General features: G+C 41.8%; 1 protein-coding gene across 4 annotated transcripts in view; it reads right to left on the bottom strand.

The window, feature by feature from the left end:
• Positions 1-2,060: 2,060 nt before the first annotated feature.
• DRD2 (dopamine receptor D2) overlaps positions 2,061-13,697 on the bottom strand; it is a 35,212-nt gene continuing 23,575 nt past the window's right edge. For 2 of the 4 annotated variants that reach the window (XM_030021384.1, XM_030021386.1), the window contains 6 exons: positions 10,946-11,055; positions 10,290-10,426; positions 9,420-9,610; positions 8,457-8,543; positions 7,462-7,813; positions 2,692-6,898 (listed from right to left, as the gene is read on the bottom strand). In XM_030021384.1, coding sequence (XP_029877244.1) covers positions 6,705-6,898; positions 7,462-7,813; positions 8,457-8,543; positions 9,420-9,610; positions 10,290-10,426; positions 10,946-11,055 — 1,071 coding nt within the window. In that variant the 3' untranslated portion in view covers positions 2,692-6,704. Of the gene's footprint in view, positions 2,353-2,691; positions 6,899-7,461; positions 7,814-8,456; positions 8,544-9,419; positions 9,611-10,289; positions 10,427-10,945; positions 11,056-13,697 lie in introns of those variants that run through there. The other 2 variants (XR_003924499.1, XM_030021387.1) reach the window with 2 other exon arrangements.

The following is a 13,697-nucleotide window of genomic DNA, read 5'->3' as shown; positions in this document are numbered from 1 at the left end:
TTTACCTCGTCTATTCTATGTCGAGGAGACTCTCCAGTGAAGTGATAGCAGCTGAATTCCACAATAACCCTGTAGAGCCTATTTTAATCAGCTTTCTGTTTATTTTTGGCTTATGTTTTGCTTTACTTTTATAAAACTTGCTGCTAATGTACAACGTGTCATATTCCTGTTACCTGTTACAAACTCCCCTAGCAGTGTGTTGATATCTCTGTAGTTGCTTGGTTAAAAACAGGAGCGATGGCTTCTAATGTAGAGCAAGCACAAAACCTCTGTGCTGTTTGGTTTTTTTTCACCTCAGTAAGTCTGGCATAAAATCCTGCAGCTGAGATTTAAGTGATGTAATCTTTACAGTCTCATCAAAGCTATGGATACAGTTGATTGCATGCAGCAGGGAAGCAATGCTAAGCTTGGTTAAATGTGCTCACTTGTTTTCATTATCCCACTTTTTTTCATGGGCCCAGCATGGCAGCTTGGGAATGCAGAATGTTTTTCCTCATTTAAAGGGCCTGGGTTTTGCTTCCTTCTTAACTCCCTTTAAATGCACTTCTAGCTCTGTTAATTGTTCATTATAACTTAATTATATTTAGTCCACCATCATCAGTCTTTCTTTGGTGAAGAAAGTTGTTATTTATGAGTCAAAAGCTATTTATGAAGCAGACAGTCTGGTATCATCAGAAAGACGGGAGTTGGGGGAGCAGTTTTAATTATTAAAAGAAGTTTTGATTAAAGAGAGTGAGTTAATTTAACAAGTGCATCTGGTTTTCTCTTCTTTTTTTTTTTTCTTTTTTTGCTAGATATGCAAAAGAAAGCATATCTATTAATCTGTCAGGCCTGACCTGAAACTATAGGGCTCGCTCAAATGCCCCAGGAGATGGACAGATCAGTTCTGTTTCATTTCTTTTGAATGGTGTGAACAGTGCTTGCTGACAGTGGTTGCTGGGTTGTTTTGTAGTCCATAGGCTCAGAAATAAAGTTTTGCTGTAAGGGAGAACCTCACAGTAGCTGGCCTTTTATCCTGACAGGCTAGGGCTAGACACGCTAGAAACAAGCTGGTGTGTGTCCCGTTGTTTCATCTTGGAATATCATTTATTCTGTTGTGTTAGGGTCGGGGGGGTCATCTGAGCAACTGCTTTTCCGTCAGTCATGGTGGCATTGAGTTGGATCATACAGCAAGGAGAATTAAGCATCAGTTGGACATAGTAGCTTTGGAGATTCTGGTTACTGTGTAAGCTGAAGACTTCAGGGCAGGGATTATCTTTCTGTTCTGTGTTGGTTCAAGACTGAGTAGATGAAGTCCTTTGGTTCATGCCAAGGATCCAAAATGCCAATAAACTGAAATTGCAGTTTGTTAGTTCTTGGAGATAGTTTTCTATCCTAGCAGTAGGATGGATTTTTTTCTTCTTCTTCTTCTTCTTCTTCTTCTTCTTCTTTTTTGTATAAAGAAAATAATATTGGAGAGAACTATCCATGAACCCCAATTGTGTGGCAGCCTAAGCCGAGGTTTTACTGTTGTGCTGACTAAGCCTGGCTGAGGTTCACATGCATCTATTGGATTAGTTCTTGCATAAATACCAAACATTTCAGTGGGCAGCTTGAGGAAACAGTGCAACAGTAAGTGCAACATAAATGTAAATATTCCTAAATGAAATAATGAAGTTCTCCAGCATAAAAGTCAAGTGAAATGCAGAAGGAAAAAACTCCATGTGACTAGTTACTTAACCTTGGCATAAGCTACTACACAGGGCTCAGCTGCAGTGTGCTGTCTGCACTTCCAGCCCCATGCAGTGTCTCCACCAAAACCTTTTATGCAAGACAAAAGTGGTAGAGGTGGACAGCTGAAATACTCCCACTGATGTGAATTCTTAAGCTGGGTGTGCTTAGCCAAGTGAAGTCCATAATTACTTTTTTGGGGCATATTAACTTCTGTGTAAAATTCAGTGTTAAAAATATTGTACTTCTCATACAAATAGTCTGCAGTGCCATAGTGGTCTGACAGCTTCTATTTATTTTCTCTATGCAGAGAGATTGCGAGTTTGTTGATTCCACACAACTGTTTATTGTTGCCAAACAATAAACAAACTTGTACAGCTTGGTGCTTATGTTTGACTCATATATATTTGTGTCCCTCAACTTTTACAGCTCAGGTAAGCCAACGGTGTCCCAGTGAGAGCAGTGGCTTTCAATCCCCATCTTGAACCTGTACTGCTATGGACCAGATGTGAATGAGTAGTGCCAAAAAGTAAATACAGGCAGCTGTTGTGATGCCAGAAGTACCAGCATGACTGCTCTTGGCTAGGTACTTATCTGTTTTCCATCCCTTCCTCCTCCAAATCCTCCCCAGTCTGCTTCTGTCTAGAAGAGAAGAGAGATGGAGAAATTTAAGAACGTTTTCTTTTCTGCCTGTGTCTTTCTGCGCCCTTTCTTTCCCGTGTCTGATTCTCCTAGCTTCAGTCTAGACAAAAGCTAGGATTCTTAAGGATAGACTGGAATAAGGGAGAAAAAGAAAAAATGTGACTAATCTGAAAAGCAAGTCAGAAACAATACAAGATCTCATCTGAAGGCCATCTTTTCCTGTTACGTGTTTGTACGATGTATAGCATAACCGTAGGTCCCTAGAGTCTGACCCCTTACAGTAAACACCGTTGTTGCTGCTTCTGGTAAAAAGAATGAAATAAGCATATAACATCAGGGTAGCTTGTGCAAGTCTCTATTTAATTACAGTGCTGCATGAAGACATTTGTTGGTGTCACATGTACTTGTGATGGGTATTATACATTCTTGACTCTTCAGGGAGTCATGTTTTCACTGGAGATTTTCACCACAGAAGTAGTGGCTTTTTTCTGCTTTCCTTTTTATTTCAGCAGGACTTAATAAGCTGGTTAGACCTACTGTAATTAGTTTACTCTTCAATCAGGAAGATAAACAGTATCATGACTGTAGTGGGAGCAAGCAGGCAAGCGCCAAATACAGTGCAGGCAGAATTCACTAGCTGCTTAATTAAAACCTGTTCAGGGGGTACAGAGAGCCACGCAGGCTTCAGCAAACTGTGAATCACAGGGAAGAAAAGCAGGAACAGGAAGACTCAATAAGCAGAACTAAAGCTTCAATTACAAAGAATGAATCACAAAATAGGGACTATAGCAAGGATCTTAAGTTTGTCTCAGGAACGAAGAAATGAAATCTTCTCACTAATGTGTTTTAAAAAACGTATCAGTACCCTTACCATTATCAGCATATCCCGCCATCTGAAGTCCTCGGGAATGCAGTATTTTTTCCAGAGTGGAAGTAACAGTGAGGACTGTATTTGCCAGACTCAGCTCTGTGGGCAAGAGGCCTCAGAGTCCTGTATGATGCAACTGACTTCTCATAATTTTCAGAAGTTTCTACAAACACCTTTCATCACAACTATGGGCTGGTTGTCATCGTGCCAGGTGCTGTCCAAACAGATTGCAAAGACTGTCCTTGCTCTTGGCATTAGTTTATTCTTTGCAAAGCCAGAGATCATGATGTATTTTGGTCCTTTCTTGAAAAGAGTTATGAAGGCTTGATTCATGGGTGGAAAGTGCTTTAGTTTGTTGTCTTTAAGTGTAGATGTTTTATGGGAAAGGAAAATCTGCTGCAAAGGAGATGAACAGACATGGCATTACCACCTTTCCAAGGGCAGTGGGGATATAGATATTCCCACGAGATACCTCTTAGTCTGGAGTGTTAGGAACAAGGCCTTAAAATGTCATTGGGATGAATGATGGGCTGCAGGTAATTTCTCCAAACAAATACTTAATCTCTTGGAAATGACACCTGGTTTTTTTGGTCCATGTTAGCAAACATATGAAGGACATAGGCCCTTTTTCAGCAGCTTTTTTCCACCACCACATTTTGGAAGAGTTTTTCATCTAGTAGTTCAGGTGAGTTGAGCTATAAGGTTCTGCATCTAGATTCAGAAACAAAATTTTCGAACAAGGTACACAATATTGAAGATCATGATTTTGTCCTGGGTTAACACTGAACACAAAATAAAATTATGGCACAAAGTTAAGATATTATTCACGTTCTTCTTATTTTGAGGGCTCACACCAGGTTTTACTACAGGGCAAAAATCACCTATGGCAACTTCCAAATGCTTTAAAGCTTTTTTGTCTACATGCATATTATTTTCTATTTTGATTCAACTCCCCATCTGTTAATTTACCAAGTCAAATGGCACCTTTCTGCTTTGCAATTGTAAATATCTTAAAAAATTGAGCAGTAGCTTGTTACTATTTTTCCACCAAAAAACTACTGACTTTACACTATTCTTTGAATCTTTTAAGTAATACCAGTCTGACTTGATTCCCATCACTGAGTGAACTTGCTTCATTAAAATTGGAAAAAAAAGAACAAATAACATGTGCCTGAGATCTCTTGAGTTGGTGTTTCCAATTTTCTGATTAAAAAAGGATTGGAAAATTTCCTGTGCTTCTCTAAGAAGTGTTTTTTCCCTTGCCTATAATCCTATTAACGTACAAAGTACAAAGATTCCCCAGCTGTGCATTACAATGCTAAGACAGAAGAGTGACTGGCCCCATCTTACATGTTCATAATGTTTTGTTCTGACAGCATCATGTAACACCTGGTTCATGTATGTCAACAAAATGTTGCTCTGATAAGCACGTACTCTCCTATTCAGTTAATACATAGGACCTATTTCTGCTGAGGGTATATGCTAAAATCCTTCACTAAGCTGGGACACATTTAGGCATCTGTAGGATCACTCTTCATTTAAAATTATAGCTATGAACAGACCTTGAAGAGCCATGTTCAACTGTTATACAAGTCCATGGGCTAAATACTAGTAACACTGGTTATTGGCCTCTTCCAGGAATACAAGGTTTAGAATGGAAACCTTTGGATCAAGGTGGGACTCTTGTTTCAATTTCACAAAACAGCTGAGAGCATGTGTTACAGCTGCTTGACATAATCTCTTCTTGATATACAGCTGGAACGCATTCTACCAGCACAGTCCATCCCACAGGAAAATGCTTTGTTAGCAATATAGGAAAACCGGAGAATAAAAGAAACCTCCCTTGGCGGCGGTCTTTATCTATTCTGAAGCAAGCAGAAACTATGTGAATATTCCACAAACTGCATAGAGAGAAAGGGATTATATTGCTCTCCAGATTGTGTTTTAACCTCTTTAGAAAATAGCAGGTAACTAGAACTTGGGACCCTGCCTGTGCATATGGCTATTGTAATTATCTAGTTCTCCAGATACTACATTAATTTCTAGCCAGACCTATTTCCATGTCATTTTACTCATCTTACTATAGTTTATTTACAGAGATATTACAAAATGTATTGTGAACTGAGTACAATTAGTAAGTACAGTGTGGATTTGGCAATGCCAGAGTCAACGTGGTGAAATTATGGTGTTACGGGTTTTCAATTGTTTTAAGCCATGAAAGATAGACACCAGAGGGTTAGGGATGCTGGAAACATCTAGACCTTTCCAGAGTCCAACTTGGACACAGGAGCAGGTCCAGCTAGGACTTTCTTGGGCTTTTATTCTGGCTTTTTCCAAAACACACAGTTTTATCTCATCTACTCTTAATTTAAATTAGGCACGATGTTATTCTGCACTCTCTCTATTGAGAGACATAGGCAAATCATATTGAGGTGGTCCTTGGCTTCATGGCACCCTGAAGTTAGGTGAGGAGAACTGGACCTAACTTAGCGGACTTGTTCAAGTTCACATCTGAGGCGGACATGGATGCAGATGCCTCACCTGGCACACTGTCTTCTTGTTTCTACATTCACCACACTAACACTCCTCACCTAGTTTTGTAACTTCTTGTAAGAGACTGGAGATGAAATGCTGGTGGGCAGAAATTGCTGCTGGGCGGGCTGATAGATGATAGTTTGTGTCCTGTTTGATCTGAATGTATACCATGGAATACAAGGTATCACTTCTTTAGTTGCTCTCCATCTATTTTTAGGCTTGGGCTTCTGGTCAATTCATCCTATTTATTCCTATTTACACTGATGTAGTGGTCCCACATGAGACATATGCTCCCCTTCTTCCTTCTGCCCATTGCTTGTAGGCCCACATCGTTGCAGGGATTGGATCTGTAGGTGGCAGAACCTTCTTAGCCCGCTTGGGGATCTCTTGAAGTTTTTTCTCAAGGCTTCAGCAGTTTAATACTGGGTAAGTTAGCTTGAGGTGAAGGCAAAGCTATTGCATGGAGTTTCCACAAGCTTGCTCTGGCTTCTATTGCAAAGCGGAAAAGATGGTCTTGTCTTTGGTGAGAATTGTATCCGTGATGTAACACGCAAGCCAGTAGCGGCAGTGACCTATTGCTACCTTCACATGGCTCTGCGACTGTCTGTGTTTAATGCACTCAAGGTTAGGTGGCCACAGGCAAGAATCAAGTGAGTGTGTCTTGATTTTTGCTTCCGCTTTAAACACAGTGTGAGGGTAGTTCTGAAAGATGCCCTTGGGATTAGTGTCCCAGAGTCCAAAGGTCACCTCGAAGGATGAGAGAACCTCCCACATGAAGGTCCTCGTTACATCCCTACCAAGAGGTGCATGGGCATGGCACTCTTGTGACACTGTAGGCCTCACGCCCAATACAAGAGCTCGAGACCTTTCCATGGCTGCCCATTTGTGTGCGTGAATGGCATTGGTTTCTTTTTTCTCATTCTTAAAAATGTGGTTGCTGTTTTTACTTTTAACAGTGGAGGATCTTCATGAAAGCCTTGCGAAATTCAATGTTGAAGGTGGTGTAAATAATTGGGTTGACAGCACTGTTGACATATCCAAGCCACGTAAAGGCGCTGTACATTGCTGGGGGAATGTTGCAATTGCAGTGCATGTTCAGGATGTGAGTGATGAAAAATGGGAGCCAGCAGATGATGAAAACACCTGGGGGAAAAGGAAAGAGACAGACTTTGATTGCTGAATGCTGGACAAATTTTGAGACTCTGAGAACAGTAAGGTTCTTTTGGGTATAAAGGAAAAATGTTTCCCTGAGGAGTAAGCCTTCTGTTTGTCTGTTAAGTCTCATAGTCTACATTCTGAGTATCCAGGTACTAAAGAACTTCTTTGCTGGTGTAATTAGACCAGTTACATCAAAAAATCTGGCCTTCAGAGGTGCCAGTTTCTTGCTGAGCTATGCTGCCTTTTGCGTTCTAGAAAGCCCATGAGCTCTCTTGCCCCTGCACCCAGCTGTCTTTCGGCAGTCTGAACACCCCACAGATGGACAGCTTTCTGAGCCTTTTTTACAGCACTGTGAACTGTTCCTAGGTGGGAAGGAGGTAGCCTTCCTATTGGCAGCCTCTTGCCTACTTGCCTACACGTCAAGTGAAATTATTTCTGTGGAGGCCTGGAAAAACAGTCCTCACTGGACATTCAGACTGGCTACCCTAATCGTGGGTAGCTATTGGTTTTCTGCAGAAACACAAGAGGAAGCCAATGTGCACTCTCACCGAGTACAATGGCTAGCATCTGAGTGGCTTTCTTTTCCTTCTGTTGTGACAGTTTCCTCCTGCTCACAGTCTTGAGAGATGTCCTTGTCTTGCCATTGGGCATAGACTGGATCTCAAAGACCTTGGCTGTGTGGGGTGTTTCTTTGGCATGTCCGTTCTTCTCTACTTTCCCAGGGCTGTCCAAGGGTGCCTGCAGGGTTGAGTTGGTGCCCTGATTTGAAGCAACTGGCACAACCAACTGATGGCTACTTGGTGCCGCAGGTTTGGTGGTGGTTTTCTCAGGGGGACTGGTGCTGGACACCATCTCCATTTCCATCTCTTCTATGTGGCTCTCTGCCTCCTGGACAAGAATCAAATGTCCACAACATAAAGACAGATAAATATACAGAGAGGAGCAATGAACATTCCTTACAGAGTGAAGCTGGATGATGTTGAAGAACAATCAATCCCTCTTCTCCCTCCCTACATTTTTGGTAGATGCTTGGAGAAAGGGCTGTAAAGTGTTTACAAATAAGAATACTTTTGGGTAGATGGGATCGACAGAACTGCAGCGAATGACTCCCCTTTATTGCACAAAGAGGCTAAGAAATGGGAGAGACACTGTCTCCACCGCCCATAGATTTTATTTAGGTTTTCAGAATATAAATTAAAAAAAAACCAAAATCAACAAGCAAAACCCAACAAAGCCAATGCAGTCCAAGACTTAAAATAAATAACAGAGAGGAGAAGAAAATCAAAGACACAAAATGTTAAAATGTCACGGCTTTTATAGCTGATCTTTAGGTGAGCTTAGTCTGGCTTTTTGAGCTCTATGATCTTAAACCCCCTGCTTCACTCTAAGGAATGGGAAGAATATTTAAATTTTGAGATTGAATGGTAACCTTTGTTCTTAGTTTATTTTTCTCCCACCCTACATAAATTCATTTTGTGTCCTGAGAGGAGAAAAGGGGAACACTAAATGCTCTGAAAAGCTACCACTTCTCTTTAACACTCACCACTTTGCGCTTATTAACTTGGAAACTCCCATTGGACTTCACAATAACTGTGCAGAGCTTGACGTCTTCTGGATGAGTGCATTTGTCCTAAGGGGCAAGCACCAGCTCAGAGGTTACACAAGCAGATAGTAGTTGGGAAGGGAAGCTGGTAAGGGAGGCACGTGGAAATACAGACACAGGGCATGAAGCAGAAATTAATCAGTGTGACTAAGGTGCTAAGAATGATGAAAAACTACTCTGAAGAAGCAGTAATGGAGGCAACTATCCCCTGTGCTTTTCACCAAAGGAAGGAAAACACAAAGATCTGCTTATGTTTCAGTCTATCCCTGTCTCGCTGCCTTCTTTGCTTGACATGGCACTGGCCTCTAAGGCAATGCAGTTTGGAGGTAGTGCCTCTGGGACTATACATTCCTACTGGTTGTTTTGCATGTGCTGCAAGGGTAGCATTTTGACAAGCGGTCTCACACTTAACACGCTCAGCTGGACTCCACTTATACACATATCTTATGCTTTGAGAGGCTGTTTTCACTGCAGAGATATAATTACCAGCCATGTAGTTTGCACCCCAGCCACGCAAACAATTTCCATTGAACTTCTTCATCACAACAGCAGGACTGACACAGAAAATGGTATAACCTGTAGTCTTGGGTACCCCAACCCAAACTCAGCAAAGCCAAAGGAGTACAGTCTGGTTAATGAAGCAGCTCCTAATGCAGATCTGCTGATGAAACATCCCCTGAGATCCAGGGAGGCCTGTGAAGCATCAGCCAGTGACCTGATAATCCAGAGTGTGCAACTGGGACTCCAAAATGGCACAGGACACAGCATTCACCTTCATGATCCAGTATGTCACCTAGTCCGGCCAGTGTCATTTGGGGAAAGGAGGAAGTGCTTTGTGGAATGAAGTGGAGCAGGAAGGGGAAAGGACAGAGACTGCTGAGAGCAAGGCAGAGGTCTAGTTACCTTCAGCGGGGCTCGTGTGTCTGAGTCCAGGCCGTGGCTGCTGCGCTTGGTGTTGACACGCTTCCTGCGCTTCCGGAGCACTATGTAAATCTGCACATACACCAGCAGGGTGACAATGAAGGGAACGTAGAAGGAGACGATAGAGGAATACACGACAAAGGCAGGATTGGCAATGATGCATTCATTCTCATCTGTAAGACAAAAAGTTTCAGGATTGCCGTCCCTGCTGCTGGGAGCTAGCACCGGCTTCCCCCTCTTGTCTCCCTCTTTCAGAAGGCACAGAGATACCCAGAGAGTGAGGGGTTCAGGTTCTAGGGGGGACCACCACGTCAGTGGGGAGTGGTACCAGAACAGCAAACTCCCCTTGGGTCATAAGGAGTCACATATGACCCAAGTCCCTGGCTATTTCTTGCCTTATAACTAAAAGCCCACCGATTCCATGCTGTATACAATCCAGTCTTCCTATGAAACTGATGGCTGAACAGCCAGTTCTTTTCTCTCCTATCTCAGTGAAGCTCTTTGTCCCATGACTTTTCTATTCACGTGTTTTAATATGAGGGATTTTGATTTTGTAGTGGACAAATGTTAATGTAACATTGACGAGTGTTGTGTAAACTTCTACATAACCTCAGTTCTGATGTGTCTAAAATGCTGGTGTGGAGCAGCAAGGGATGAAATGATTCAGAAGCAGCTGACAGAAATAGTCTGGGATGACACTGGGAGAGGACACCTGAAACAGGGATGAATACATTCCAATACACCTAAAACCTGATCCTCATGTTTATTCCTGACTTGTAACAGAAGAATATCTGTGGACCTGGTAAAGCCAGGAAGATGCCAATAGCCAGCTGCTGGTGGCATAACACTCACCTGTGTTGTTGAGGCCAAAGAGGAGTGGGCAGGAGATGGCAAATGAAAGCACCCAGACCACAGCAATCATGACCGTGACCCTGCGCTTCGAGCTGTAGCGGGTATTATACAGCATTGGCATTGCTACTGCTGTGTACCTGCAGTGTGAAGATACAAACCCAGTCTATTGTTATTCTCCCAGTGCTGACAAACTTTGTGGGGAATTACACCTAGTTACTATGTCTGAAAGCCTGGTGCAGCAAGAGAATATAGGGCAAGTCAGGTTTCATGGATCTCCAAGATGTCTGCATTCCCTGTTTTGAAGACATGAGGCTGGGGTCAGCTTAGCATAGCATTTTTCTTCTGCTCTCTCTGAGCTACTGCCTTCCCACTGATGTCTGCTCCACCATTCAAGTACATAAGGAGAAGGACTGAACTAATGGGTACGTTACAGACAATTCCATTTACATTGTCAAGACCAGTGTTTCTATGTCTGCTTCTGACAGAATCCCTGCTCAGACCTCATTTAGGTCCTCGGAATTTCTCTTCAAAAGAGTCAACAACACTAACTCTCACCATTTTCAAGTGTCTGAGTCACAGGTAAAATTAGACCATATAAAGATGGCCGTGACTTGCTACCGTGGATTTGACATGACTTGCTGCCATGGAGCCCTCACCTGTCAATGCTGATGGCACAGAGGTTGAGGATACTGGCAGTACACATCATAACATCAAGGGTTACAAAGATATCACAGTGGATCCGACTAAACCTCCACTCACCAACCACCTGCAAAGAGAGAGAATAAGGTCAGTAAAAGAATTCACTGAGGATATGCTACCAAGAGGGTCTAAAGGGAGAATTTTGCACAGATACAGACACTTGCTGGTAGCTGGAATTTTGTCTACAGAAGTTCCAGCTGGAATGAGGTCACATGCAATCAGTCACATGCTGTGTCAAGTAGGATTGTTTGCCATTGAGTGCCTTCAAGGACTTTGCCCTGTCTAGTCTAAAGGTCTCACATGACAGTACGGCCACAAAGGAAGTACTCTGCTCCATCCAAACCATTCTTTAGAGCATTCCCCTGAGGGCTGGTGTGATTTTTGTCCTTCCTAATTCCATCCTGTTACTTTGTATGGAGTTGGGCAGCCCAAACAGCAAACACAAACCTGGGCTCATATTCCAAGGACATAAGGGAGTGCAAGTCTCCTCAAAGTCAGAGTGAACTATGTAGGAGCTCAAACAGGTCTCTGAAGCATTGCAAAGAAGTATTAGGAAGGAAATAACATTAATTTTATATCCCAAGCACCTCTAATTGTACTTACAGCCTTTTATTAGACACTTTTTTTCAATTATACCTACCAAAGATCAGCAGTAGAGAAGCAGGAGCTTTTCTTCATTTCTTATTTTAAAAAATCAGGGTAGAAATTCCTCACTTTTTTTTTTTTGTGAACGAAATGAATTTAATTCAGAGTGAAAATTCTTTGACACACTACATGTTGTGATAAAGACGAAGAGCTAATGATAACACTTCCAGTTACCAGTAGCCTTTTTCTCTTCACTTATCTTGCTATTGAAACTGAACTTTGCCGATTAAGTTTAATAGCAATTATTAGGAATGCTGTATTTGACATGTGATGAAAAAAGTATATTTCCCTCTAATAAAAATAGAGTCCTACTGCATTTGAAAATAGAATGAATAAGATATCTATTCTTCAGTTATTTCTGCTCTGATATACATAACCATAGGCAGCATAAAGAAGGAAGAAAGAATGACTGCATTGAAGCCTGAGTGACAGATGAATACTCAGTGATTAAAAAAGCACTTAAGAGACAGTTACATCAGTAACTTTGATGAGAATTTGCCCAAAGGCAAAGGTTTCCAGCCAGATATAAGCCTCTGCAAAATCAGTTTCCTGAACGCATAGTCTCGAGTTTATGGGAGATGCTGTAAACTGCAGCAGTTCTTTCTCTTACTGCTTTCATTTATGTAGGCGAAACCTCATAAGTTTGGAGGTAGAAGATTTGTTTGCATTGAGGCTGATTTTTAAAAGGATTTCCTTTTGATATTAATTTTTGTCTGAGCTTGTAACATAAAGCCTAAAAAAAAATATGAAGATATTTACAGAACAAAGGGTTCTGGCCAGTTTTGATTTCAGATTGCAGACCCAGAGAGGGACCATAGTGTGCCTAACCCACATCAGTCCAATGGCTCCTTCTCTGTCAGCAAGTATTTGTCATGTTGTTTGTTTCTTCAAGCTAGCAGTACGTTTAGCAGAGTGTGGATAAGAACAGAAAGGGCAAAAGTAAATGAAAAAAAAAAAATTATTGCTGAGATGCAGAGGCCTGATTGTCCTACTTGGTAGATCAAGGAAGCTGGGGTTCCTGACCAACTCCATGTACACATGAGCCCAGAAAGGGGAAAGCTTCTTACATCATTTGTGCTTTATTCTTCCACATTAAAATAAGAAGTGTCTGAGAGACTCTTATTGCTGGGCCTAAGAGAGCAAGAACTACTCACAGCATAAGCCTCTGCTTAAAATGGGCTGCTGCAAAGGAGGAATGTGATAGAAGAGCGTAACTAGTCCCAGAGGCATTGACTACAATCACAACCAGCCTGTGGTCATTTTAATAAGCTTTAGCAGATGTGTGATGCTTTACATTTTTAAAGTGACATGAAAACAACAATTAACTAGAGTGGTAATTATTATTGTGGCTTCTCAACAGCCTATGTCATGTCAGTGGGTTTGTTTTGCTTTGCATTAATACTTAACGGGCTAATAGATTATGGCTTCTTCCCCTGCTCTCCTCTCTGGTTTATAATTTTCTTTGAAAAACAAGTGCCTGAAAATTAATTGTAAACTCAATATAGTTTCAGTCTTATGCTTTCTCACCACTGTTCATTCTGCCTTGCTTGTGCTTGCCACCAGCATGCCAGCTCTCAGCTAACTGAAGAACACGGGCATCCCAGCAAAGGGGGCCAAGGGAGAGGGGCTGTGTATCTTCTCTTATTCTTTTCTCTAGAGATGCACTTCATTCTTTCAGGCTATTTACTGTTGCAACAGTCATTTGCCATCAAGTAAACAGGTGGCAGTCTTGGGAGTATTTGGTTTTCACAAACCACAGAGCCACTCAAATATGGCTCTGTATGCAGAAGCATAGAGCTCTTTTGTACCGAAGTGACAGGCTAACGGCAGCAATGTGAAAAGTAGCTCACTTGTGATTCTGGTTCTCTCATATATTGCGACATAAAAGTTCTGGATTTACACCCTACTTCTACAATTGCCTGCTCTTCTTACTACTGTAGTCCTTCAGAAATAGGGTTTTGATTACTATTTGATGCAGTTTATTAGCATGACACCCATGATGTTTTTTGCAGACTCATTCTTATGCTTGGGAATGAACAGTTCATCTATGTAGTTTTGAAAATA

Source organism: Aquila chrysaetos, chromosome 8 (genome assembly GCF_900496995.4).
Source record: "Aquila chrysaetos chrysaetos chromosome 8, bAquChr1.4, whole genome shotgun sequence".
NCBI lineage: Eukaryota > Metazoa > Chordata > Aves > Accipitriformes > Accipitridae > Aquila > Aquila chrysaetos.
The sequence above is the reverse complement of the archived record's forward strand: the minus strand, read 5'-3'. Positions and strand labels throughout refer to the sequence as shown.